The sequence below is a fragment of the Hippocampus zosterae genome, chromosome 20, assembly GCF_025434085.1.
Source record: "Hippocampus zosterae strain Florida chromosome 20, ASM2543408v3, whole genome shotgun sequence".
Classification (NCBI taxonomy): domain Eukaryota; kingdom Metazoa; phylum Chordata; class Actinopteri; order Syngnathiformes; family Syngnathidae; genus Hippocampus; species Hippocampus zosterae.
In genome coordinates this window covers 2,406,445-2,431,557 of record NC_067470.1, presented here as the reverse complement: position 1 = coordinate 2,431,557, position 25,113 = coordinate 2,406,445, and the positions used below count along the sequence as shown (strand labels likewise).

Sequence of the window (25,113 nt, the reverse complement as noted above, 5' to 3'; positions counted from 1 at the left end):
TATACAGTATATATTAATCATGGACTCTATTAAAATGCATTGTCATCCAAGGTTACATTTGTGCTTCCAGTCAATTTATGACGGTGAACTATTTATATGCGACATTTTCACTGACAACCCCCCCCCCCCCCCCACACCAGCTGTCTTGTTTTCTTAAAACTTTTCTGAGCCAAGCATATATTTTATATCCAGTTCCAAGTCACAGGACACCTCGAAATAGAAATAGAAGAGACGAAACATACAAAAATCATGTAGGTCATTATTATCGTAATACTTGGTCGTGTTTTCTGAGGCGTTACTTGGTATATAAAGACTTGTCACATCATCAATACACACAAAAAAAATAGTTGCTTCAAAAATAAATAAATGTTTCTGTCTGTGTAGGCGGTCATCTGTCCTGATAATGTGTGATCCAAGTAACACTTGTGTATAAGTTGTCGCGTTTGTCTTATATACCCCAAAATGGAAATGACTCCAACAAATATGTTATTTGTCTAATAAAAAGTCACATAGTGGAATTGTTTGGACAGTATATTTTTATTGATCAATAAAGCACAAAAATGATCATCTTGGCACAGTTAAGTACGTAGAAACGGGATAGATAATGCCAAATAAATATCTTTCTTCTTTGCTGACAAACTTGATGAACATTGACTCATGAGGTATGCAGCTAGTTCAAAATAACCGTTATATGCGTGTGTACACTGCATACCGTACGCCAGACGGAAGTTGGCTCAGCTTGTGTCAGGGTGGTGCGTTGCGTTCCTGGGAACCTTTTCGCCCAGAGGAATCTCCATTAGTTTCTGTAGGAAAGAATCGAGGCATTTAAAAAAAAATGTTGGCAACCTATCCTGCTCTAAACCGAGTCCTTTTGGGAAGTCATTTGTCATATTTTCATGAAAAAACAGGGCAATCATTCATAATTCAAGCGACCACAGAAAAAACAACTTTGCCTTGATGCATTCAAAGATTTCACCTTGCGCAGTCGAGCGTGGTAGGTGTCGTCGTCTTCGTTGTCGGCCCTCTGCATCTCCACGTGGTGGCGTTCGCAGGTTCGGATCAAGTCGTGTGCGTCGTAGACAAGCGCGGGGTCCAGCGAGTGGGCGTTGATCAGACTGACCAGGTACTCTCCGTAGTGTTTGCTGCACAGAGTGATTTTACTTCCTTCATTCACTCGGGCGGCATTGCAAATGTCAAACCTGTTCCATATTTACGATGTCGAATCCTCATGTGTGCCATCACGACGGAGTTGCGTGAGGGGCGTCATACTCACCCGCAGAGTCCGGCCTGGCCGGGCTGAGTCTGGATGCCACAGGGCGAGTCGACGAGCTGACCTCCTTCCTCTTTCTGCTCCATCACGCCGCAAGTGCCTGCGTCATACAGGAGAGTACACGAAAGGTACACATTTAACGGAGGAGGGAGAAAAGCAGTGGGCCAAATACAGACCCCTCTGTTCATTTCCGGGAACATGTGAGCATTTACATAAAACACTTGCTGGTCACTCTTACCCGCCTGCAGTTCGTCAGAAGGTTCTGTGTTGAATTCCACGCCTCTCATCTGACAAACAGAAGCGGATGGGGACATGTGAGCCAACAATTAAGACGCTGAGATGAAATCTGGAGCTAGCACTGGCGTGGGGTCGCACTTGCAGCAGCGCCTGCAGCCGTGTGGTCTCCCAGTCTCTTAGGTAGAAGAGACAATCGCGAGGATGGTGAGTGTGGAAGCCCTTGAAGTGGCACTGTTCGGTCCTGCAGCCCGTCTGCAACACATTGGGAGGGAAAAGTGCTCGTAATCTGCTCAACACAAATAGAAGTTGACATGCTTGTTTCAAGTAGCAAAAGTCTAAGTACTGATTGAACTACTTTCCTCATAGTAATTGGTATAAAGTAGTGCTTTTCTACCTCGGGTACTCAAAGCGCTTTGCGCTGCCACCTCATTTACCGACTGACAACGCAGCATCGGGAGCAACTGGGGGGTTCAGTGTCTTGCTCAAGGACACTACGACATGGGTCGCAATGGCCGGGGATCGATCACCAACCTCTCTGGGTTGGGAAACGGCCACTCTACCATTGAGCCACACTCGTCCCCCCAACCGGAATATGAATAAGCGGCATAGAAAATAGATGCACGAATGATGAATAAGCACAACTGCGCCGTCATCTGCGTCTGCTTCAAACTGGCGCCATTTCCATCTACAAGAACTTGCACCGAACGCAAGAACATTCGGGAGGGCTGCTTCCCTTTGTAATACTCCACAGAATAAAAGCGTCGGGTCAACCAAAGTATGTTGTGCACCCACCGTGTAGTAAGGGTTGTTGCAGCCACTGCAGAACTGGTACCTGCATTGGGAGCAAGTGAAGTGCATGCAGCCGCCTTTCGTCAGCGCGTACTGGAAGCGGCAATGAGGACAGGCTGCAACGACAAGCTGACATTTACTCAACAACCTTGTCAATCATCATCGGGTGTGTGTGAATGCTCGGACTGGGCGATATGGACTTAAAATAAAGGCCCACATTTTCCTCATAAAATTCAGTTGACGGTCCTCCGATTAACCCCAGTTGGAAGTTCCCAAGAACATCTGAACTTTATTTGGGGCTTAGCAGAGGCACTTGAAATGGTGGCTGGTAGGTGCTGATGTCTAAACTGCTAAAATGGAATCCCAACCCACTGATGCCGTTGTCCCTCAGGTAGCCAGCCAGGCCCTGCCTCTGGTACTCGGGGTCGTTGTCCCGCTTCCACTGATGGAATTGCTCGCAGGTCAGATCCTGGTGCTGAGGCTCCCACTTACAACACAGACGGATGGAATCCAGCGGTCAGCGTATCAAAACTTGACGACAATCGCTCCCCGCGTGTGTTCTGTCACTCACCGTTTTCTTGCACTTGGCACAGAAGCTGTTGCAACACGACAGACATGTCACCTTCAGTTGGTCGCCTTCATTGATGAAGCCCGAGACGCACTGCAGGACATGACATCAACAAAAGACGTTCACCAACACTGCCACGGTAAGACTTAAAAGTGATAAATATGTACAATATCTCATAAAAGTGAGGACGCCTCGCACATCTGTTCGTGACACAACACTGAAGAAGTGACACTTGGCAGCAACGTGCAGTAGTCAGGCATGAATGTAAATAAGCGGCAACAAATGCATGTCGACCCATAAGAGAAAATGTCCATAATCGGCTATCAATTTGATTTTGCCACTGAGATGTGGTCGTTTGGACGGCAACATTTCGTCGCGGCTTTGGTAAAGACGACACGCACGTGGCAGCACCACAGGAACTTGGGGTCCTTCATCAGCGCGTGCTCCGTCAGTTTTCTGTGGAAGAGCTCGTAGACGTCAGGCTCCAGACAACCCCGCAGCTGTGAAGCACACGCATCCAGTGAGGTCATAGCGGCCCTTTCCACATCCGCCTATACATGCCTCCTCATAACTCTGCATTTCCCCCCCGCACCCCTTGGGCCCCTCCCTCCCCGCTTCCAGGTCGCACCTGGATATCCAGCGTGAAGAAGTAACTGTCCAGCTGCTCGGGATCAGTGATGTCGGGCCCGCGGCAGATGGGACAAACCATTTCCCAGATGTGCCCGTCGCGCACCTTGATGGTGAAGTGCTGCGTGAAGCAGTCCAGACACACCGAGCACTGGCATGACGTCAGAGACTGCATCTGCACACGGACCCCCCAAAAAAAAAAGAAAGTATTTTGTCAGTTTAAAAAATAAAAATCAACAAAAAGCATGAGCAGGTAAAAATGTATTTAAATCTAGAAAAAAATGCATTAAATTGGCATTTGTTGTGAATGCCTTGAATATAGATTTTTTGATGATTTAATGAACTTTTGGGGGGGCAATGATTCCCCCCCACCCATTGGAGGTATGCCGACCTTGCTCCGAGGGAAGATGCTGAGGCAGCACGGACACTTATTGTTGAGGACACGCCTGATGAAATCGCGGTCGTGCGACTCCCTGACCGCTTGCACCACGTCCTCGAGCGAGTAGGCAACGCCGGGCTCCTGCAGCAGCGACAGGGTCAGCTCGCAGCGCCCCCAGCTGGGCAGGCCGTACAGCGCCAGCAGACGTCGGCACATCCGCTGCGGGGGGGTGGGCGAGAGATGTTAGCCGAGGTGCGCGCTGCAAATGAAAACCCGTTGCGGCATTTATCCCGGCTTGAGGCCCGTGTACTAGTACACTCTTTGCACTCACTAGTTGGACAATTCAGCTCACGGGCGGAACGACAATTGTACTAGTATTTTTTTTTTTTAGCTGATGTATGACATTTTTGCACTGTAGTACAACTTTAGTTTAATCATAGGACAGCTGAATATTACTAGTGAAGGAAAACAGCAGTACTTGACACCTGTGTGCTACTAGTACTATTAGAGAAGCTCCTACTTGTATGCCAAAGTTGTCATACTAGTATGCAGGATTAGACATACATGTTACAGAAACGCTCTACGAGCTGGAACGGTTTTCCACAGCGGCATCGTAAGGGTCTACCTCTTTGTTGGGGTGGTTGGGGTCCACGGGTGGCTCGGGCTGCTCGTTCCAGATCCGCTGATGGAAAGCGTCCAGTAGGGGTCGCTGCAGCACAGACAGGGCTCCTTTCACCTCGCCGCCGCTTTGCAGCAGGGCCTCCTCGCACTGGCATGCGTCCCGAAAGCCCAGAGAGTGGAGCTCCGCCATCTGTCCGCACACACACTTTTATTCAGCCGCCGTCCATTTTCGTACTTTGACTCATGTCACTCCGATGATTTTTAAATGCTTTGCAGCCGGCTGCTGCAAAAACAATTTTGTTGTTGTAGCTCCAACCTTCATCTGTCGGTCTCTGAGCAGCTGCGTCACGGCTCGCTCGGTGTCACCCCCCGACGCCAACCAGGCCAGCTTGGCCTCGGCTTTGGAGAGCTTCACGGCTTGGCCGCCGGCCGAGGCGCTCACCTGCACCGAGGCGGCCAAGGCGCAAAGCTCGTCCAGCAGGTGCGGCAGTTCCGACGCCTGCCAATCACACGGGTCCACGCTGCTGCCGCCGCACGCGCGCAGCGCGGCGTACACTTCCTCGGGGCTGATGCCGTGCTTCTCGGCTTCCTGCAGGCCGAGCGCATGATAAGATTGCGAGAAAGAGTCGTCGTTCTGGCCAAAGGCATGTCTACAAAAATCATGATTACAAAAATATTGCTTTGGCGATATCTTGGTGCCAAAGAAACTGTTGAAATGAAGGAAAAAAAGCTTCATTCAAGTCAGGCCGTAGCCTTGTCTAATCATAAAAAAAATGCTTTGCTGCCATCTTGTGACAGTTTCTACAAACAGAGGGGGTTCACTGCAAGGATGAAAGCTTCTTACTTTGATCTGGCGCACGAGCTTGAGCCCGTCTTCCCTCATGCGTTCCTGCCTCTTCAGATCCAAACTGGCTCTTGGCTTGGGCCTGGGTGGGTTGCCTTGATGCTTGGCATCACCTGAGGCCTTTGGGGGGTGCGGGGGTGCATCTGACTGTGAACCCAGAGAGCTGCACACCTTGCACGCCTCTGCGGACGCGGGGTTGACAAAGGTGCAGAACCGACACGTCCAAGGAGACTGAGGAAGACAAAAAAATTCCCATCCGGAGGTCACACCTTGCTAAGGGTCATTTCACAGCAGGGGAAAGCAGACAGAGTGGACGTCATTGGCTGAGAAACTTGGCTGGGGGGGGGGGGGGGGTGTTAAAGGAAGTCATTTGGCCCCACTGCTGGGCAGGGCGCAGGGCTTAAGCGCAGAAGGACTCGCGCAAAGACAAAAGATCAGAAATATGTAAATGACAACAATCACCAGCCACTGCTGACACCCAACTCTTTGTTCACAAACATTTTAAAAGTCGATGATCCATCGTCTTGTTATTTTTCAGTGTTTTTGAAAATCACACAACTGTACCAACCTGTCCGCGGGTGTCCGTACCAGAACTCAGGCTGGAAAAACCCAGGTTGATCAATGGGCGAGGGGCCAGACGGGGGCGCTCACACACCTCACACAGGATACTGCTGCCTTGATTGATGACCGTGCAGCTCTTACACTGCCACTCTGTGAACACATTTGAACAGGGATTTTTTTGCACGTGGGTGCTAGATTATTTTTGCTCACTACTATTATGATTTTTATTTTTTTTTAATCTCTCTTAACTTCCCATACAAATGTTCCAAAAACTGTCCGGCCATTTGCAACCCAAGTTGGAATGATGCACGGCAAGGCGTCACATCTCATTTCCACTGCAAGCAGACCCCTCTCACCTGCGTTGGAGGGCGTCGAGCTGTGTTTCCAGGTAGGGCGCAAGCGAGTCGCGTGGATTGTTGACGCACGTCAACATCGATGGCGGCATGTTAGAAGGAGGAAAAGAGTTAACGTGGACCTTGTGTTTGGATTAAACCCTTTCCGGTATCCCCTTTCCATACCTGTTCGTCTTGGCGGGTGTGAGCACTGTCCTGGTGTGACCTTTGCGCTCGGGGTGCGAGTGGAAGAGGCCATCGCATTTCAGGCACAGCGTGTGTTCGCATGTGGCGCACTGAGCATGCACGGGTGACACGCCGCAGATGGAACACATTCCTTCAGAGGTAGCAAACAAACAACACGTTCAAGGAAAGGGGAGAAAAAAAACGAGAGATGAGTGTAATTATGAATATGACGTTTGAAGTGGCATACCCTGCATTGTTTTCAGTCTTCGCTCTCGCTTGTGACTGGTCCTCGCCGGGTGACGATGGAAGAGGTCGTCGCACGCATCACAGAAGGACTGGTTGGCACACGAGGGGCAGACGACCATTGCCGAGCCTCCGCACAGGTTGCACTGGTCCGCTGCACGCACAATTTCAAAGTCGGTACTTCCCAAAACTTGAATTCAATAGCACTGTGCTGTAATTTGGCAGTCATTCTTTTGCACGCCACTCACTAAATCAGTGGTTGTCAACTGTTGTCACCGATTTTCACTGAGTCACGAAACACTTTTACAGAAATTAAGAACAATAAAGTAAATAGTTTTTTTACAAAAAGCCCTTGAACACATGCAATAATTTTTTTAAAACATCAGTTTTTGTTACACGTTCAGAGCACCTAATTTCGAAACCGGGGATCAACACAACCGATCGGACGGTGACTTTAGTCAAATTAAACTTTCATGCATTTTTTTGAAAGAATTCTACACTATCTGTCAAGCTGCTTTTTGTTGTGAAGCGAGTTGCGTTCACTGACAGCATACAGCGCTGTAGCACTCTCCTAATCCTAATGTGATCAATCACTAAACATTTGTGAGCAACTGACATGACGACGGCGGTTCCGGAGCTTGTCCGGCGACTGCTGCTAAGTTGGGCTTGGGCATCAAGGGCGGCGGTGGCGGCTTGGGTGATGACTTCTTCTCTTCTGGTACGGTTACGGGGGCTTCAGTCACCGTCGCATCCTGGATTACAAAAATAAAAATTGTCTGTCTTCACCTTGGCTTTGCAAGAGTGCGAAATATTATGTACACCTGCGGTCCGGCCAACTCAGGGACCAACTCTTTGAAGACTTCTCGATGAGGATGCGTGCCCTGAAGATGTATAAATAAGGACGCTGTGAATCCGCAAAGATAGCAAATGGCTCCTTAGGGACAAGTCAAACCTTAATGAGCATTTCCAGCTCCCTGCGAAACGTCATGACTTCCAGCGTCACCTTGGCGACTGTGTCGCGATCAGGCTCGGCGACATCATCGGGAAAGCTGAGGCCGTCCGACTGCTCTTTGGTGTAGCCGTAAAGGAAGAGCACCCTCCGCCCGCCCTGCGCGACAGCGACTTGGCCATCAGGCATCGGTTTGGGTTGTCGACATGACGCCAGTGGCGACGCTCACCTGGATGGCGTCCACGGTGGATCTGAAGACCGGATTGTTGTGCTTGACACTGCGCCAGTACTTGGGCCTAGTGACGCTGGTCAGGTTGTAGCCATACTTTTCCAAAATGCTCAAGGCTTTCATCAAATTATTCAATGAATCCAACACCTGAAGGGAAAAGATTACACCATTCTAAATTACCATTTTCAATTACCGGTAGGTTCAACTTACATTTATGTACTCTAACCAGCTAAATGTTACGAAATGTACACCTCTCGTCTCTTCATCAAAACTTAGAGGAGTCGAATGTCAAGTGCTGACCTGAGCTCTGCTGCTGCCAGACACATTTTCCCTCAGCATTGTCTCTACCATGAGGTGACGATACTTCTGGGACAGCGGCAGTGGGTAGCTGGCCATCAACTGGGCCTCAGCCTTTCCGCCCTGGCCCAGTCCTGAGGTAAGGTAGGCTATGGCTCTATTCCTTGCCTCCTCCATCTGCCCAATGCTGCTACTCACTGCAAATAAACTGGGGAGACAGATTAATTCACATTTAAAGTGTAGAGAGGCGTCATGTTTGATCCAATCTGTGAGCAACATTTTGTCAGTGTGATGAAGGAAATATGGCGCAGGTATCAACAACAAAGTACAGAGCATCAGAACCTCAACTGAAGGACATTTTTAAAAAAACTATATGAATAGTTTTCCTGAAAATAATTCCTCTGGTATTCTCTTTGAGCTAACGCATATCGTTTGCTTTCATTGACGCCGGTAACTTCCTGTCAAGGTAAAATCCAAACCCAGAGGAACAACGAGTTCAACTTAACGAGCGACATAAAGCCAAACGTCGACGTTTCATGTACTCAAACTTTGCTTCAGCGAGAAAAGAAGCGTCACCACGTACACGCAAACACCGTTTAACGTAGCTTTTAACCGCCGAGTACCCAAAAGACAACATTTAAGAAAAAAACGAAAACATAAGACAATCGACGCGTTTTGCCTCACCTGAACTTAATCGAGTACAGTAGTCATATCGGCAGAACGAAGTCGGAAGTTCAGATCCAACGCTACTTCTGGTCCGGTCCGGTTTGGTTTTCACATTAAAAGTGTATTGAAAATGCTTCGAGTGTACTGTATTTCCGTCGTGGTTTACGATTTTCATGGGAACATTTTCCAGCAAAGTGGAGAAAGTAGAATCATAAATCAAATCAAGAACTAAATTAATCCATCTGAGTTAAATGACATTGTTTATTTTATTGAACAATATGCGTTACTTTGAGTTGAAGGTCAAAGCGGAAATTGTCAGTTAAACGCGAAGAGGGAGGCGGTGCTTCAAATCGAAAGTAAACTCTAGCGTACGAGGAAATAAAATAAAATCACTTTTCTTCGTTCTGCCGTTGCACCTTTGCTGACTTTCACGTTTTTGTTTTACTCGTTTGAAAAAAGTAGTTTTCCGGCTGCCATGCCCAAAAGTTCCGTGTTGAAGATAAGCAGCGAAAATGCAGCTAGGGTAAGTTTTTGTTTTCATTTTAAACGAAGGAAAATGACCAGAAACTCGCCTGCAGAAAATGCCTACCATGTTTAGCATCACTAACGTGTTCTAATAAATGGATTCGGTGTTGCTGGCAATGGAAGCCATTAATTTGATGCAAAATGAAAGTAAAATGAGAAGTGAGTCAGCAGATCGTGAGGCTAAACGTTCAGTCTTCGATTTTCACTTATTTGTTATCTTTTGCAGGTGGAAATCTTCCACCAGGCCATGTCAAATGAGGTTTGTTTCCGAAATGTGCTTCAGTTCCTTTTTTTAAATATTATAAATCTAAAAAACTACAGGGAAAATCTCCTAAGTAATGTTCTCAAGATGCAACATGACATTTTTTCCTCTCTAGGCAAAAAATCTCTTCTCCACCGTCATTCCGTCCAAGATCCTCCAGATGGACGCTCTGCTCCAGGTCCAAAATCAAATCAATAAAAAACATTCTATTGCCAAGCAACATACACACGATAATCAAAGCTGGACTTTGACCGGCTAAAAAGTCCCACGTGATATATGAAAGCAGTCAAGTGATTAAATGTTTCTTGTCAGGATGTCTCCGTGACAGACATGTCGTCGCTCAAAGCTCCACTGGACATCCCCATACCTGACCCACCCCCCGCCGATGAGGTGTCTACTCGGGAATTTTCTGACTTCTATTGACCATGATTCGTTTGAGATTTGCGCGTCAGTAATTTATGACACTTTGCTTCTGTCCTTTTGCACCATGACATGAAGAATAAAGGCTTGCTTGATTATCAGGAAATGCTTAAGATGGATTTAAGACACTACTGACACATATGCACATTTGTACCGCTAGAGGGAGCCAACTTACCACACTGAGAACCTTTGTTAATTCATGCCAATGTTCACAGCTTTGTAGTGGCCCTTTTATAAACCGTTTTGAAAAGGTACCGTTGCAGTAGTCCAGACGAGAAGGAATTTGGTAAAAGAACGAATGATGGTGGTTCCCTAATTGCTCATGTGACTTTGTGACAGGACATGGAGACGAATGAGGACGAAGAGAAGAAGAAGAAAAAAAGTCAAGTATTGTTGATGCTTACTGTGGTGCAGGGATTTGGTTGTGATGTCCAGGAGCTTGAGCCCTCTGCTTGCTCCCACAGAACCCATATGCGGCTTCATCAAGTCCCACGAGATCATCTTGGCGCTGGTGGGCAGATTGAAACCCGAGATTGTCAGCCTGCGAGAGACCATCATCACCGTAAGCTTGTTGGCGACATGACTGCTTGGAGCGTATTCCCCACACGCTTTGGCTTGGGCGCGACTTCCGTCTGTGTATTTACAGGTCACAAGCTGGATTCAACACCTCATCCCCAAAATTGAAGATGGTAATGACTTTGGCGTCGGCATTCAGGTACGTTTTAACCTGTGTGCTTTTCAGATTTGAGCTGTATTACATATTGTGACATCACAGCTCGTTAAAATGTCACCACACGCCAAGTTTCTAATTTTGTTGGCTTGCAGGAGAAAATCTTGGAGAGAATCACTGCAGTCAAAACAAAAGTAGAAGGCTTTCAGACGAACCTCAACAAGTAGGTGGTGAGGCGTGAAAACAAGAAACTGTGCCAAATCGCCAATATGTGATCGGCACGTCGTGATCTGATTTAGGTACTTGCTGGAGAGGGGAGACGCTGTGGCCAAAGCGTCCAAAGACACTCACGTGGTGAGTTGGAAAACCTTGTGACAGTTTTTTTTTGGGGGGGGGGGTGTCGGAGGCACAGAGGTGGACTTGTTTTCTTTCCAGATGGACTACCGCTTGCTGGTCCATGACAAGGATGTGGCCATCTACTCCGACATCCGTATGATCATCCTGGACTTGCGTAGTTTCTATGTGAGTGGAGGAAAGAAAAAAAAAGTTTAGCAATTAACGTGTCTTACACCGCTTTCCTTCCTTTAAGGTGGAACTGTACGACATGATCAGCAAGAACATGGACAAGGTGACCAATCCCAAAGGCGAGGAGAAGCCGTCCATGTACTGAAACAGGCAACCCATGAGCAGATTTTTTTTTTTTTTTTTGCTCTCAGATAAACTTAGTTAAACACAGAAGTACTCAATAAAACAGTATCATTTTATGTGTGTGTGTGTGCACACTTCATCTTGCACTTTTTATTGTCAAACCAAGAAGCTTTTTTACAAAAAGTGCCCTTCTACCCTGAAGAACAAGAAGGAACAACAAAAAAATCAAAAATAAAACAAAACTGCTCCAACAGATGCCGGTCTTAAACTTCCGGGCCTTCTCCGCCTGGGATGAGCTGCACAGGAAACACAAAATCTTTATTTTCATCTTCTATACTGATGACACATTGAGCTGTCACGGGGCAGTTCGTTACCATGGTGATGTTGTTGCCATTGAGCAAGATCTGGTCCAGTTTGGTGATCCTGCGGCCCTCTGGTGTTAGTTCACTAAAGCACGGGAACATGCACCATTAATGAACAAGAAACAGAAGACTTGAAGCAGGAAAAAATATATACAACTTACAATTCAGTCACATCCTCGAGGACCATGTCTTAAGCGCAACAAGTTATGGAATCTCCACCATGACCAGGAAAACAATATGATAAACATATACAGTCCCAGATACTCAAAATCAAGTGACTCTGACTCGGGACGTTCCTAATACACAGGTTTGCTTTTTAGGATACTGACAAAGTCATCAAAGCCCAGCAAAGTGCCGACAATTTCTTTGTCCGTCTTCATGACAATGTGGATGCGAGAACCGATGCACTTGTCCACAAGCTCTGAAACACCCAAAAACATACATTTGCATACATAGAAAAACAAACAAAAAAAGATTACAAACCATTCACCCTGAGCAATAAACCTAAATTAATTGCCCAGCCGTAGGACAGGATATATTCAATAGATGAACAAAATTGTGTTTATTTAATGAGTATGAAAAACAGTTTTCCAGTCATTTTATACAAACGTGGCTTATGAATGGACAGAACTGTGGTCGTCATTTCTACTTACAAAATTCAGGACACCTGGATTGGTGTGCAAATGCAATTACTTCAAATGTGTCGCCATGCTGTATTGTATTTAGTGGTACAACAGTTAGCTTTAACACATAACCGCTTTTCTACATCATACTCTAAAAATTCTCTTTTAAAAAATGAAATGTTAACACCACGCGGAAGAGCTACGCCGCTTACATGAGCTGTAAAATGTTATCTGTTGTTCAAGTGAGGCGAATTTTAGTGTGGTCAGGGTCATTTGTCCAACCTAATAATGTTGTACTATATGTATTTTTAATAATTCTTAAAATGTACAAACCCAACGGGAGCAACTGAGAAGGATTCGTCGCTTGATTTGCCGCCATGTTTGATGAAAGCATCCAGACAGAAGCAATTGAAGGCCGCAAACCAGGCCAAAGGCGTCGAGCCCCGACGTCGAGGATGTTTTCTTGTCAAATGCAAATGTGAATTAAAACATTAATAAATGTTACTTTGAATCGACGGGTGCGTTCGATTCAATTTATGTTGAAAAAAAAGGTACTCAAACAGAAGGACTCACATCGATGAGTAACACGTGACGCTGCAATTTGTTGTGGTAAAACATGACGTTATCGTTTACTTTCAAAGAGTACAGAGTCCAAGTCAAGAGGGTTTTCGGATACAGTATTGACAAGATGGTGGTCCCCGGTCCGTCGTTTGCGACGGATATCCGGCTACCAAACACAAAACAAATCCATAAGAACTGCTGGGTAGATCCAGTACACACTTTATAACGTATCCTCAAAGCGCGAACAATGTACACATTAACACAGTCATAATTGTCTGCTGTTGTCGTTTTTATTCATCCTATGAGGTTTGGTGGGTGTAGCCGGAAATAACAGGCAATGCCTGCCTTTACTGAATTTTGTTCTCTGCGCGCTCTGATTAGGCGGAAGTGAGAATCAGTTCTACGGTACTGTGTTGACACCGTTTCATTCCGTTGTGGTCTGACTGGATTCAACCGCGGCTCCATCAGTGTTGTGTTCAAGCCCCACGAGTGGGAGCCCGGATTGGAGCCTATGGAGCCGCAGGACGTAGACGAGCCACGGGGGCCGGTGATCCACATCGTCGTGGTCGGCTTTCATCACAAGAAGGGCTGCCAGGTCCGTCAACCTTCTGCTGCTGCATACCACGATAGCAACATGCTAACAACTACATTACAACCGCACGAAAGAAGGCAGGCGCGATGATAATGATCATGACGATGCATCAGCTGTTTTCTGGTGGTTACGTAATGTCCTGCACATCTTTCCATCTGTTGCTCCAGTTGTTGTTGCACAAAAGACAACAGCAACATCCCAAAGTAGGGTTTAAATCGGTTGCGATTTCAAAGTAGAGCTTCAAGTCATGGTTACGGTTTCAACACTGGAATAGGGTTTCAACCACGGGTGTCTATGTGGTATACATAATTTAAAGTAGGATTTCAAGTCTGGATTGGAGCGTCCATTTAAGGTTTCAAATCATGGTCAGAGTTTCAAAGCAGCGTTAGGATTTGGGTTTCCTATCAGATGATCTTGCTAGTGCTCTGTTGTCATCTTTGTTGGTGGGGAGCCAAACCTGCCTGTTGTGCTTTGATTGAGCTCATACGCAAAACCTGTTCTGCAAACCAACACCTGTTAGACAGCTCCGTTGCCATTTTGTCTTTTTCGCATGACAAAAGAAGCACGCGTTTGCGATGGAAGCGCCTGACTCCACCAACAGCCTCTCCTCCTTCCATAGTCTGCCACTTGTACGGTTACACACCTTAAGTATGCCACTAGTATTACTACTCTATGACATTTCTGCCCACTTGAAGTGCAATGGCATGTTGCTAGTGTGGCAAAACTGTGGGCTACGAGTATACCTAATGAAGTACTAGAATCATAAATGTTTACTAGTACAGGTTTGTCACGTTGCTACTTGCGAAATCTACTTTTTGTTTCTGTCCGACATCAGGTGGAGTTTTCGTACCCTCCGCTGATGCCGCACGAGGGTCACGATAGCAACGTGCTGCCCGAGGAGTGGAAGTACCTCCCGTTCCTGGCGCTGCCCGACGGAGCGCACAACTACCTGGAAGGTACGAGTGCAACTGCTGTGAAAAGCTAAATTTCACCTCCTGTGTCAAACAAACATGGCCGCCCCACACAGGTGAATTTTGTATTTTTTGTCCCGCAGATACGGTCTACTTCCATCTCCCCCCGCTTGGCAGAGACACCAAGTGCGTCTACGGTGTGTCCTGCTACCGGCAGATCGAGGCCAAGGTCATGCTAGGTTGCCACGGTGACGATGTGACAGCCATCCTTTGATTGAGAGTGCGGCAATTGCTGAATTTTTTTTGGTGTCGTTCCCATCCTCAGGCGCTGAAGGTCCGACAGGCCGACGTGACCCGTGAAACGGTGCAGAAGAGCGTCTGCGTGCTGAGCAGGGTGGTGAGGCACACCGCTCACGTTATGCTACGTCGCTAATGAAAAGGCGTGAACTCCAGCGCCCAAGTCCACCAAAACTTTTTTCCACAGCTAAGTTGTTTGTCGTTTGCAGCCTCTGTTCGGTCTTGTCCAAGCCAAACTGCAGCTCATCACACACGCTTACTTTGAGGAGAAAGACTTCTCTCAAATTTCCATCCTGAAGGTGAGAAAGCATCTTCCGCTTCACGCATGCGGACGCCACTCACCTTTTAATTGGCTTTTTCCGCAGGAACTTTACGAGCACATGAACGGCTCCTTGAGGGGCTCCGCTCTGGACGGCTCGCAGGTCTTCCTCGGTATGTCTTTGTCAGATGCAAATGTCCACGTTTGCTCTTCTTTGTGCCTTTGGTGATGAGCTTTTTCGTCTCTCTGCAGGCTTGTCACCGCGAGATCTCATCCTGCACTTCAGACACAAGGTAGAAGATGAAGGAGCATGCGCAAAATGTGGACGTAGGGGCAATAGCACATGAAGTGGAAAAAATATACAAATGGGACAAAAGTTTTGGGATGCCATGTGAAAAATGTCCCAATATTGTGACACCTTGTCCATTGGGTTAAAAAACAAAAACACACCCACCTAGCTGAATGTCCAAATCTAAAGAAATCGTCTTCCATCCCCACAGGTTCTCATCCTTGTCAAGCTCATCCTGCTGGAGAAGAAGGTGTCATCAAGCACACACATACACAGTCTACTTCCTGTCTGTGTCGCCGCTTTGTGACTGACGACCGGTCACCTCCATAGGTCCTCTTCTACGTGTCGCCCGTCAGCAGACTCGTGGGAACGCTGATGACAGTCCTGTCGTTGTTCCCAGGTGCGTAATGCGCAAAGAGCGGCCACTTCATTAGGTACGGCATTCACCATCGCGCGTGCGTGCGTGCGCGCAGGCATGATGGAGCACGGCCTGGTGGAGTCTTCGCACTACCAGCCCAAGAGCAGCCCGTCGGAGGACCCGAACCTAGCGGCGAGCGTCTCAGGGGCCGAGGAGTTTGAGGCGGTGTCCGCCTCGGAGCTGCTGCGGGGCGATGGGGACGCCCGGGGGTCGCCCTCCAGCAACGGCGCCGAGCCTCACCTCAAGCCGCCCTCCCGCGCATCCCCCGAGTCATCGGAGAGCGACTGGGAGACGTTGGATCCCGGCGTGCTGGACGAGGGGGCGGAGGGCAAGGCGCCGGCCGTGCCCATCACGGTGCAGCCGCTCGGGGGGCAGGGCGCCGTCGCACAGGGGCTGCTGTCCGGTCTGGAGGAGGACCAGTATGGCATGCCGCTTGCCATCTTCACCAAAGTAAATGCACATTGGCTGAATCGCGCTGACGCGCTCGTGCCTCTTCGTGCGTGGCGACATGCGGACGAGGGGTGAAAGTGCCAAATTTCGGGAGAGAAGCCACCCTGGATGGGTTGCCAGCCAGTCAGAGGGCACATGTAAACAAACAACGGATTGGTCGCCAGTCAGTGTCTGGCAACATATAGACAAACCCTGAACTGGTTGCTGCCAGTCAATGCGAGTACACAAATCCACATAGGAAGGCCTGGGCACAGATTCTAACCCAGAACCTTGACACAGTTCAGCAGACATGCTCACCACTCGTCCAGTGTGCTGCGGCGATGAGAAGCAAAATGCTTCTTCCCATTGTGATGGCACCGTGCCTCATGATGCGTCCGACCTTGCGCGCAGGGTTACCTGTGTCTCCCATACATGGCGCTGCAGCAGCACCACCTTCTGTCCGATGTGTCGGTACGCGGCTTTGTCGCCGGGGCAACCAACGTCCTCTTCCGTCAGCAGAGGCACCTAAGCGATGCCGTGGTGGAGGTCGAAGAGGTGAGCGAAGACGGAAAATTGTCAGAGCGTTTGTTCCCTCTCCGAATGGAATCTCTCAAGCGGCTTCCCGTAGGCCAACATCCAGATCCACGACGGCGAGTTGCGCAAAGTTTTGGGCCTGACCACGGCCGACCTGCGCTTTGCGGACTACCTGCTGAAGCATGTGACGGAGAACCGAGATGACGTCTTCCTGGACGGGACCGGCTGGGAGGGCGGCGACGAGTGGATCCGGGCACAGTTCGCGGTCTACCTCCACGCTCTGCTGGCGTCCTGCTTGCAAGAAGGTGCGAGGAGTCACGTTCACATCTCAGTCGCCCTCTGGGAATGCCGCCAAAAAATCGCAGTTGTACAAGACATTAATGCGAGACCAGCACATTTTTGGGGGGAAATGCATGAATACAATTTGAAAGAAATGCAAATTGCAGTTGTCAACATTCCCACACGTCTTTTGTGGCAGATAACGAGAGGCTGCTGGCGGATTACGGCACCCCTTTCATCACCAGCTGGAAGGTCACGCACAACTACCGCCTGTGGCACAGCAACAAGCATGCCGCCATGGCCGCCGTCACGCCCGGGTAACGCCACCTTGTCCTTTTGGCATCAAATGCCTGATTTCCCGCCCAATTACTAAAAGCTAGTTTCTATATTTATTTTTTTGCTGTTTTGGTGTCTTGTCTAATATAAACGTTGTACTTGGCTGCCAAGGAACTGTGTTGAAAGGAGAATTAATTAGGAGCCCTATTAAAATACACTATTCACCTTATCGAAATAGAATGCTTTGCTGCCATCTTGTGGCATCCATAAGCAATTACGAATCTTTGTCGGGGCTGGGTGGGGCGTTGATGACAAAGTAAAAAAAAATAAAATCTTACTTTGTTCTCTTCAACAAACCTCGTGTGCTGCAGACATCCGTTCCAGGGACAGTACAGCGTTGCCGATGTTAAACTGCGTCTGACACAGTGAGTCCCGCACGCTTGCAGCTCAACAGCAGCTTAAAATAAAAAAAAAGTTGTACCATAACTGTATTGAAATAATTGTTTGCCGATAATTCGAAAACATTTCTTTTTGCTTGTGTGCAGCTCGGTGAACAACAGCGAGCGCGGCAAGAAGATCGGCAATGCCATGATGACCACCAGCAGGAGTGTGGTCCAAACCGGGAAGGCCGTCGGTGAGAAAGCGCAAACATTTACAGAGTGTAGTTAACTGTCAAATTAAACATCACACAGACACCAAAGCAAAGTGCATTACATCTATTTTTCATGCGTCTGCATGACTGTATAACACACGGCTGCCTCTAGTGGCCAAGGCAGGCACAACATAAATTTGGATTGCACGATTTGACAATTTAATGAGCAAAATTCACTTTAAAAATAAACTTCACTTGACTCACCGATTGGCTGATGACTGGCCATTCACCATCTTGTGGTCTCAGGTCAGTCAGTGGGCGGAGCTTTCACCAGCGCCAAGTCAGCCATGTCGTCCTGGTTCTCCACCCTGGCCCAGCCAGCTGCCGCCTCCCACCCGGAGACTGCCGCTGACCAGGCTCAACCGTGACCCCACTCGTGTCAGGTTGGTCCCCTAACGGACCCCCACCCCCACCCCCTCCCCTGCTACCAGAGACTTGACCCTCTTGGCAACAAAGTGGCGCCGACGTGATTGCACTGTTCACATCACTGCTGTTTTGGATCGCTGGAGTACCTTCTGTGAAGCACGACGGATGCTCTCAACTTTAATGTCATCCGCATTTACCACGACACCAGTCCAGCTGTCATGACACTGTGGTTGCCTTGGTAACAGCATGGTTACTTTGGGTCAGGTTTTGGGCGGAGATATTGTGCTGCTTAATCAAAATGGGGAAATATCAACATTTTGGGGAATTTTTTTAGTCACAAAAGACAAACCAATTCACTGTTGACTGTGTAAAGGTTACGACCTTAGCAAGTTGCAGTTTATGCACACATTTTTAAAGCAGTTTTATAATGCTCAAGTTCCCCTTCTATAAAATATTTAGGCTATTGATGTGCTTATTTCAACTGATCAGTAACAGGTAATTTGGGGCTTTTCAAAACCATAGAAATATATTTGAGAAGGCTCTTTTAGCTGAAATACACCAGTAAGTAAGACATTTTGAGACATAAAAGGTTTTTCCGTGAGTAATATTTCCGACAATCTGCAAAAAAAAAAAAAAAATCAATGCTGTTACTTGAACAGGCACATTGTCATGACAATTATCCTTGTGTATAATTCAATTTCCTGAATGAAAACTGACAACCTTCACCTGCTTGTTATGTTCGGCCTTTTCTTTTTTCGTTGGTCTTATTTATTTGTCATGTATGAATTTCAATCAAATATCGACACGTTTTGTCTGCACCCTGGAGAAATGGATGTTTGCAGACTTGTCCTGTAAAAAAATAAATCATTTTATGCTTTGCGACAAATCCGTTCCATTCGACGAAAATGAGAAACTCTTTTCGATTATACTTTAATAAATTATAGTTCAGAGGGGAAACAGTGCCAACGGAATACGATGCAGCCAAACATGCTCCAAACGTCCGCCATGAAGCACCTGTGCTCATGGAGTTTAAGATCTCACCACGCCAGACTCCTGCTAGTGGTTGCCAAGGGCTGGTTTCCAGGGCAACAAGCTCCCAGGCCCGCTTAATGAACGAGGACCGACTTCCAGCCACAGTCACACTACAGTAATGTCTAATTTTCATTAAAAAAAAACAAACAAACCACTAATACAAAATAGAACGGGTTGTCGCCCCCCCCCACCGCCCCAAACTGTAACACATGTTTTAAACATATGAAAAATAGCTATTTATCATACTTCAGCAGCTTAGAAATGAGAACTGCTAAGAAGAGGTGTCTGTGTCTGTGTTACCAATGACGATCACCAGCATAGCGTGAGGCGTTAAACGATGGTTGTGTGGAAGGCCCCAGGCGCAGTGGGCGTAGCCAAGGGCAGAGTGGGCGAGCGACTGGACCCGCAGTCGCCCACAACCAAGAGAGGCAAGGGGGGTATCTACAGTCTCCCTGCCCCTGTACTGCCATAACAAGCCTTTTTTACATTTTATTTGTTGTTCAGAAAGTTGCTTGATTAGATTAATCCCGAGGTCACTCTCAGCTCCTCTGAAGAGATTGTCCAAACACGGTCGGAGGACGGGGGGGATCGAAAAGGGGCGGGGTGAGTGTTGAAGCACCCAGAGATGAGCCAGCCAACCAATTTTGGATCCCACTTGGCGCCTATCCCAGCTGATTTTTGGGCGAGGGCAATTGAACTGAAAAATTGGACGTTGAAAAGTGTTGATTTGGCGCCACCTTAATGTAAAAAGTATTTCGAGTTGCATTTAGGAGTAAGTAGTGCTTTGCTACCCTGTTATGGCATCCCGACGCAACGAGCGGACAGTTGCTGTGCACGGCAGGGCTCGGTCCCAATTCTCTGTATCCCAAACCTTTTTTTGTGGATCGTGTTTGAAGAGAAAAAGCGACGGAAAACTCTCAACACGTTTGGCCAATTGAGCTGACATGCATGGTTTTGGAATGTGGGAGCAAGCCGGAGTACTCGCAGGAAAACAAAAAACAAAACAAAAACCCCACGCAAGCACGGGGAGAACATGCAAACTCCACGCAGCAAACCAAGAGATTCGAATCCTTCAGCCTGGGAACCGCGAGGGCAAACGTGTTTGAGCAGACACCCCCCCCCCAACCCACCACCACCACGTTATGAGCTCAAGAAGAAAAGAAGTTTGCGAGGTCCGTTATGTTTGGAGCCAAGGTCCCCGAGCGGCAGATTCTGCGTCCTTTCGAGGGTTCCCGCGCCCCGCACCCCCAGCTGGCTCACCAGGGGGGTGCCTGAAAGCTATACGAGGGGGAGGGACACCAGCTCCCCATCCATGTTGAACTCCTCGGCGCCGTCGGGCGAGAAGAGGTAGGCGGGCGGCTTCCACGGGGACTCCTCCAGGCAGGATGGGTACAGCTTGCCCACAGTGCAGTGGAAGCCGGTGCCCAGTTCCCAGAGCACGCGCTCCGACACGGGCTGCCGCAGGTACCAGCGGTCCAGCTCCACCTCGTACTTGTAGATGGCGTACTTGGGCCGGTCGTTCATGTGCGTCTCGCGCTTAAAGATGCACAGCCCGTCGAGCAGCACCACGGCGTGCACGCTGGGGTCCGAGTAGGGCTTGGCGGGGATATTGGCGGCCTGGCGCCACTCGTTCTTGTTGATGTCGTAGATCTCCACGTCCAGCGAGGAGGAGTCGGGCGGCGGGCAGGCGCCGCGAGCCGAGCTGCCCCTCACGTGCAGGCCGCCCAGGTAGAAGATGAGGTCCCCGAAGGCGGCGGCCGAGGCGTAGCAGCGGCTGGTTTTGCGAAGGGCCATCTCCACCCAGGCGTCGGCGCGCGGCAGGTAGCAGTACATGAGGTCGAGGGTCAGCACGTAGATGCAGTCGTGCGCCACCACGCACGTGCTCCAGCTCCACGCCAGCGGCAGCGGGCTCACCATACTCCACTCGTCCTTCACGCGGTCGTAGCGCTCCACCGTGCGCCGGTTGAGCTCGCCGCCGACGTTGTCGCCGCCCACGGCGTAGATGCAGCCGTCGCAGTAGACCAGCGAGGGCTTGAGCCGGGCGCACAGCATGGGCGTCTTGGCCACCCAGGTGTTCTGCTGGGCGTCCAGCCAGAAGAAGCTGTCCACCGCCACCTGCAGGCCGCCGCCGCGGCTAAAGGCGTTCTCCAGCACCACCTCGCCGCCGGCGATGAACACGTCGTTGTCGGGGGTGACCAGCGTGCCCACCTTCTGCAGGTTTCGCGGCGGGTTGCGCAGCTTGTAGACCTTCTCGGCCTGCGGGCTGTAGCACACCATGGCGGGCACCAGCGGCATCATCACGTTCATGACCGGCATCTCGGACAGCGCCTCCACGAAGATGAGCATCTCCTCCTTGGTCATGCCCAGGCGCGGCTTGAAGAACTTGGGCATGGACTTGTAGAGGCCCTGCACCACCACCGACTTGTCGTTGGGCGGCAGGCCCCGGAACCAGGCCCGCTGTGTCACCTCGGAGAGCGCGTCGATGCGGATCTGGCTGAGCACCGACGACAGGTGCTGCGAGCGCGCCTCCATGTTGTACTCCAGCCACAGCATGGCCGCCTCTCGCACGGTCTCCTCCTTCTCCACGTTGAGGTTGTCGCTGCTCAGCACGTCCAGCAGCAGCTCGTGCGACAGCTGCAGGAAGGCGTCCTGCCGGTACACCATGGGGAACTTGTGCTCCACCATGCGCTTGGCGCTCTGCTTTAGCTCGCTGCAGCTGAACAGGTCGCCGATGCTCAGCATGCGCACGCAGTTCTCGGGGTTGATCTTCTTCACCAGGTAATCGCGGCACTGCAGCAGGGCGTCCTCCACCTGGACGGACATTTGTGAAACAAAATGCCCACGGGATTTGATTTTATTTTTTCAGCCCCAATAACATTTTATACAAGCGTACGACGGCTTGCCAGCTGACCTGCAGAAAGCAAGCGGTCTCGTAGAGCGGCTCCACGGTGCTGTCGCTGATGGCCAGGTGGCCTGTGTAGGCGTACGTGATGATGATCTGCAGCGTGGCGGCGTCCACGTTCCTCAGGTGCACGTGCGTCTGCTTGCTCTCGCTCAGGCCGCCCATGAACATCGCCCTGCGCGCACACCGCCGCCGCCACCAATCAGGGGGTTTCCTCGCACGTAAAACTTGAGGGGGTGAGGGGGAGCACACTAACTGACCTGAAATAGGAGCTGCACGCAGCCAACACCATCTTGTGGCACGGGAACTCCGTGTCGTCCACTAGCAGCACCACGTCCGTCAGCAGCTTCTGCTCGTAGAAGAACTTGAGCTGCTCCAGCAGGGAGACGGCGTAGTCCGCGTTGACCGGCCGGCGCTCGCCCAGACCCGACATGGTCGCATCACACGAATCGCGCCCCAGTTTTGAAGAGTACGCGCGGCCGGCTGAGCCGGGCTCGATACCACCAGAAGAAAAACCGTAGACCTCTGAGGGATTCTGGGACAAGGAGGGAGGGAGAGGGAGCGGGAGGAGGGGGGGTGGGGGGATAGACAGCTCCTCTGGTCCAAGTGGAGTCACCCGGCTGCTCCTTGGCGAGGAGGCGAAGGGCAAGCTTGGGTGCTCCGGAGGAAGAAATCCTCTGTCTTGATGGTGTGCAGAGGTTAGAGGTCATACAGCAGCGAAGAGGCACCGGGGGGTCGGGAGGAGGCTGGAGGTAGTGGCGACGCGGGACCAGCGTCACAACACAACTACATCAGCAGCGGCCTGCGGGAGACGGAAGACAAGGAGCGCAGCTGGGATGAGTCAGACGTCCGGCGGAAAAGACGATGACAAACGCCCCTGAGGTTTATTGTTGTTTTCATTTAAACAGTGTTCCACTTGTATCACTGCTGATACCGTTACCCAGGAATGAATGGAAAGTCACCAGCAACTCGAAGGCAAACAAAGAGAATCCTGCGTTCACTTCCACTATAAATGACGAGCTGCGACTTCCATCAATCAAGCGTCTTATCTTTCCCCATTGAAATCAACCCAAATGCCATGAATGCAGTCCAGCCTAAAAACAAACTCAAAAGTGTTCAACGCAGAACAATTGCACTCAATATGAGACTTTATCAAAACATTTTGTGATTACGCAAATAAAATAACGAATCCCATTTTTTGGTCACACGTTCTCCTTCAATTGTGCTGCTGCTTCTTCTGGTGTGCTTATATATACGGTATTGGAGGGTCAGCTCCTCTGTGCTCCTCAGCACGTCACTAATATTACTTGCTTTTCCAGAGGATAAAGACCATATACCAGTCAGTATAATATTAGCTTTCTACAAATGAGCCACCCATTTATCTTGCACATGTCAAGTATCTTTTTGTCACCTTTACATGTGCCCGGCAGCTGTAAGTAACAACCTCTATTCACCTCTTCGATGACCACCCAACGGCTTGCTGACATAGATGACATCTATCTACCTTTTTATACTCATTGCTTCCCGGCTCAAATATGAATTACAGCCTGGGGAAAATATGCATGTTTCGGGGATGTGGGAGGGGACGCCGACACAAGCGAGAAATGTTGGGAGATGCAAACTCTCCATAGGAAGGAAAGATTCAAACACAGGCCGGAAACTTAGAACAAAAGGGACCGACGTGCTCAACACTCGATCACCATGCCGCCTATTCTGGGGGTGTTTTTATAAACGACAACAATCCGTTGCGGGGTGTGGTGTCTTGCAAACGCTAACAGCTAATCGGGATTGGATGATACAAGCATGCCACCCTTCTCATCGCGTTTTATTTGGGGTAATTTTAATTCCAGAACGAAAAAGTTGACAAACGGCAAAATCGTGTTTCCGGTCATCACATTTTTAAAGGAACCTTACGGTGTGCTAAGCGGGGGTTAGCTCGTCATCACCCTAATGTCCAAACATACAAATGGCCTCCTCTTCATTAACGCTTTACTTAATACACTCTTCTCACAGTCAACTCGACAAATCACCCCCCGGGGAGCCGGGAGTCGAGTGCCCTCGCCTTTTGATCGAGCGTACGTCTAAATCAGTCCGCCTCTATGCAATGTTCCATACGCGGCTCAAGTAACATTAGCAACGCCGCGGCCAATTAGTTAGTAGCTTTGGCTCTCAGTTTACGCGCCATCAATCATGCCGCTTGCCGCCGCGAACCAAAATCAAGTGTCTCCATTATAGAGTCAAATGTGTCAAATATTTCCATAGAAAGACAAAAAAAACAAACAAAGACGGTGGCCATTGCGAGTGAACGACACGGGTAGGCTAACGGCAAGCTAAACGCTCGTCTGGTTCTTCCTCCTCCCGGACGCCTCAAACACGAAGCAAGAATGCTTTTCTCACGCTCGTTTGATGATGACTCCAAGCGACGAGAGGTCACGAAGTGGTTTCTTGTCAACGGGAGGTGTAGAACGTAGTCCAAAAGATAAGTTTCGATGGTAAATAAGTGTGTTCGGTTGAGCCGAAATGACAGCCTTCCAGCGCATTTTCAAGCGCCTGAAAGAACCCAGTCGCGGAGGCCGAAGGAGGACAACACTGCGCATGCGTAGAAAACTCACTATTTTACCGGAACGCATTCGTCATTTTCACCTCACTTAAATGTGTAAAATGACACAACCGCCCCAATAAGACGTTCTTTGTGCTATACCGCCACTCCAACTGTTTTTTGTTTATTTGTTTGTTTGTTTCTTCATTTATTAATTCATTCATTCATTCTTTTACATCCGCCATGTCGGCGAAAGCAAACTGCGCATGCCTGTAAACTGTCCCACTGAATTCAGTAACCACATTCATTTCTTTTTTTTTTAATTTTATTTTGTTCGCCACGTAAACGTTTTAACTAATCAAACCGTCATACTGAAGGCCAGTATGTATTTGTCATTCATTTATGGATTTATTTATTCCTTTATTTGTCCGTACGAGCGGCTAAGCTTAATGCGCATGCGTGTAAAACT

At 49.1% G+C, this 25,113-nt stretch overlaps 5 protein-coding genes across 5 annotated transcripts; 2 read left to right on the top strand and 3 right to left on the bottom strand.

Moving 5' to 3' along the window:
• Positions 1 to 518: 518 nt before the first annotated feature.
• Positions 519 to 8,969, bottom strand: LOC127593298 (E3 ubiquitin-protein ligase RNF31-like). The gene is made up of 25 exons (XM_052054641.1): positions 8,817 to 8,969; positions 8,136 to 8,340; positions 7,836 to 7,982; positions 7,610 to 7,765; positions 7,479 to 7,538; positions 7,274 to 7,409; positions 6,662 to 6,811; positions 6,415 to 6,565; positions 6,253 to 6,272; positions 5,904 to 6,046; positions 5,336 to 5,566; positions 4,808 to 5,080; positions 4,496 to 4,681; positions 3,883 to 4,089; positions 3,493 to 3,666; positions 3,266 to 3,364; positions 2,868 to 2,957; positions 2,669 to 2,783; positions 2,300 to 2,412; positions 1,646 to 1,759; positions 1,509 to 1,557; positions 1,274 to 1,370; positions 977 to 1,142; positions 730 to 803; positions 519 to 694 (listed from the first exon to the last, which is right to left on the bottom strand). Exons 2-24 carry the CDS (start codon positions 8,307 to 8,309, stop codon positions 735 to 737), a joined length of 3,120 nt encoding a protein of 1,039 aa, XP_051910601.1. The 5' UTR covers positions 8,310 to 8,340; positions 8,817 to 8,969; the 3' UTR covers positions 519 to 694; positions 730 to 734.
• Positions 8,970 to 9,106: 137 nt separating this feature from the next.
• psme2 (proteasome activator subunit 2) lies at positions 9,107 to 11,439 on the top strand. The gene is made up of 11 exons (XM_052054693.1): positions 9,107 to 9,321; positions 9,550 to 9,582; positions 9,701 to 9,763; positions 9,898 to 9,975; positions 10,345 to 10,387; positions 10,470 to 10,567; positions 10,652 to 10,720; positions 10,831 to 10,898; positions 10,975 to 11,029; positions 11,111 to 11,197; positions 11,265 to 11,439. Exons 1-11 carry the CDS (start codon positions 9,274 to 9,276, stop codon positions 11,343 to 11,345), a joined length of 723 nt encoding a protein of 240 aa, XP_051910653.1. The 5' UTR covers positions 9,107 to 9,273; the 3' UTR covers positions 11,346 to 11,439.
• Positions 11,435 to 12,903, bottom strand: lsm5 (LSM5 homolog, U6 small nuclear RNA and mRNA degradation associated). Its single transcript, XM_052054703.1, has 5 exons — positions 12,642 to 12,903; positions 12,011 to 12,106; positions 11,847 to 11,874; positions 11,698 to 11,770; positions 11,435 to 11,619 (listed from the first exon to the last, which is right to left on the bottom strand). The coding sequence occupies exons 1-5, from the start codon at positions 12,700 to 12,702 to the stop codon at positions 11,587 to 11,589; spliced, it is 291 nt and encodes a 96-aa protein (XP_051910663.1). The 5' UTR covers positions 12,703 to 12,903; the 3' UTR covers positions 11,435 to 11,586.
• Positions 12,904 to 13,104: 201 nt separating this feature from the next.
• On the top strand, positions 13,105 to 18,896 carry avl9 (AVL9 homolog (S. cerevisiase)). Its single transcript, XM_052054669.1, has 16 exons — positions 13,105 to 13,464; positions 14,297 to 14,417; positions 14,516 to 14,601; positions 14,698 to 14,769; positions 14,879 to 14,968; positions 15,035 to 15,101; positions 15,181 to 15,221; positions 15,429 to 15,467; positions 15,548 to 15,617; positions 15,691 to 16,085; positions 16,476 to 16,619; positions 16,693 to 16,903; positions 17,077 to 17,194; positions 17,525 to 17,578; positions 17,699 to 17,787; positions 18,052 to 18,896. Exons 1-16 carry the CDS (start codon positions 13,381 to 13,383, stop codon positions 18,171 to 18,173), a joined length of 1,803 nt encoding a protein of 600 aa, XP_051910629.1. The 5' UTR covers positions 13,105 to 13,380; the 3' UTR covers positions 18,174 to 18,896.
• A 191-nt stretch (positions 18,897 to 19,087) lies between these two features.
• Positions 19,088 to 24,676, bottom strand: kbtbd2 (kelch repeat and BTB (POZ) domain containing 2). The gene is made up of 4 exons (XM_052054668.1): positions 24,503 to 24,676; positions 22,366 to 22,907; positions 22,115 to 22,280; positions 19,088 to 22,014 (listed from the first exon to the last, which is right to left on the bottom strand). The coding sequence occupies exons 2-4, from the start codon at positions 22,536 to 22,538 to the stop codon at positions 20,482 to 20,484; spliced, it is 1,872 nt and encodes a 623-aa protein (XP_051910628.1). The 5' UTR covers positions 22,539 to 22,907; positions 24,503 to 24,676; the 3' UTR covers positions 19,088 to 20,481.
• Between the last annotated feature and the right edge of the window lie 437 nt (positions 24,677 to 25,113).

Coding starts and splice junctions, on each gene's coding strand:
- LOC127593298 (XM_052054641.1), bottom strand. CDS start 8,309: ATGGAGGAGGCAAGGAATAGAGCCATAGCCTACCTTACCTCAGGACTG. Junction 7,410..7,478: donor CTGAGTTGGCCGGACCGCAG/GTGTACATAATA, acceptor TTTGTAATCCAG/GATGCGACGGTGACTGAAGC. Junction 6,273..6,414: donor ACACCCGCCAAGACGAACAG/GTATGGAAAGGG, acceptor CTGGAAACACAG/CTCGACGCCCTCCAACGCAG.
- psme2 (XM_052054693.1), top strand. CDS start 9,274: ATGCCCAAAAGTTCCGTGTTGAAGATAAGCAGCGAAAATGCAGCTAGG. Junction 9,764..9,897: donor AGATGGACGCTCTGCTCCAG/GTCCAAAATCAA, acceptor GTTTCTTGTCAG/GATGTCTCCGTGACAGACAT. Junction 10,721..10,830: donor ACTTTGGCGTCGGCATTCAG/GTACGTTTTAAC, acceptor GTTGGCTTGCAG/GAGAAAATCTTGGAGAGAAT.
- lsm5 (XM_052054703.1), bottom strand. CDS start 12,702: ATGCTTTCATCAAACATGGCGGCAAATCAAGCGACGAATCCTTCTCAG. Junction 12,107..12,641: donor TTCTCAGTTGCTCCCGTTGG/GTTTGTACATTT, acceptor TGGGTGTTTCAG/AGCTTGTGGACAAGTGCATC. Junction 11,771..11,846: donor CTCGAGGATGTGACTGAATT/GTAAGTTGTATA, acceptor CCCGTGCTTTAG/TGAACTAACACCAGAGGGCC.
- avl9 (XM_052054669.1), top strand. CDS start 13,381: ATGGAGCCGCAGGACGTAGACGAGCCACGGGGGCCGGTGATCCACATC. Junction 13,465..14,296: donor ATCACAAGAAGGGCTGCCAG/GTCCGTCAACCT, acceptor GTCCGACATCAG/GTGGAGTTTTCGTACCCTCC. Junction 17,195..17,524: donor ATGGCCGCCGTCACGCCCGG/GTAACGCCACCT, acceptor CGTGTGCTGCAG/ACATCCGTTCCAGGGACAGT.
- kbtbd2 (XM_052054668.1), bottom strand. CDS start 22,538: ATGTCGGGTCTGGGCGAGCGCCGGCCGGTCAACGCGGACTACGCCGTC. Junction 22,281..22,365: donor GCGTGCAGCTCCTATTTCAG/GTCAGTTAGTGT, acceptor GTGTGCGCGCAG/GGCGATGTTCATGGGCGGCC. Junction 22,015..22,114: donor AGACCGCTTGCTTTCTGCAG/GTCAGCTGGCAA, acceptor ATGTCCGTCCAG/GTGGAGGACGCCCTGCTGCA.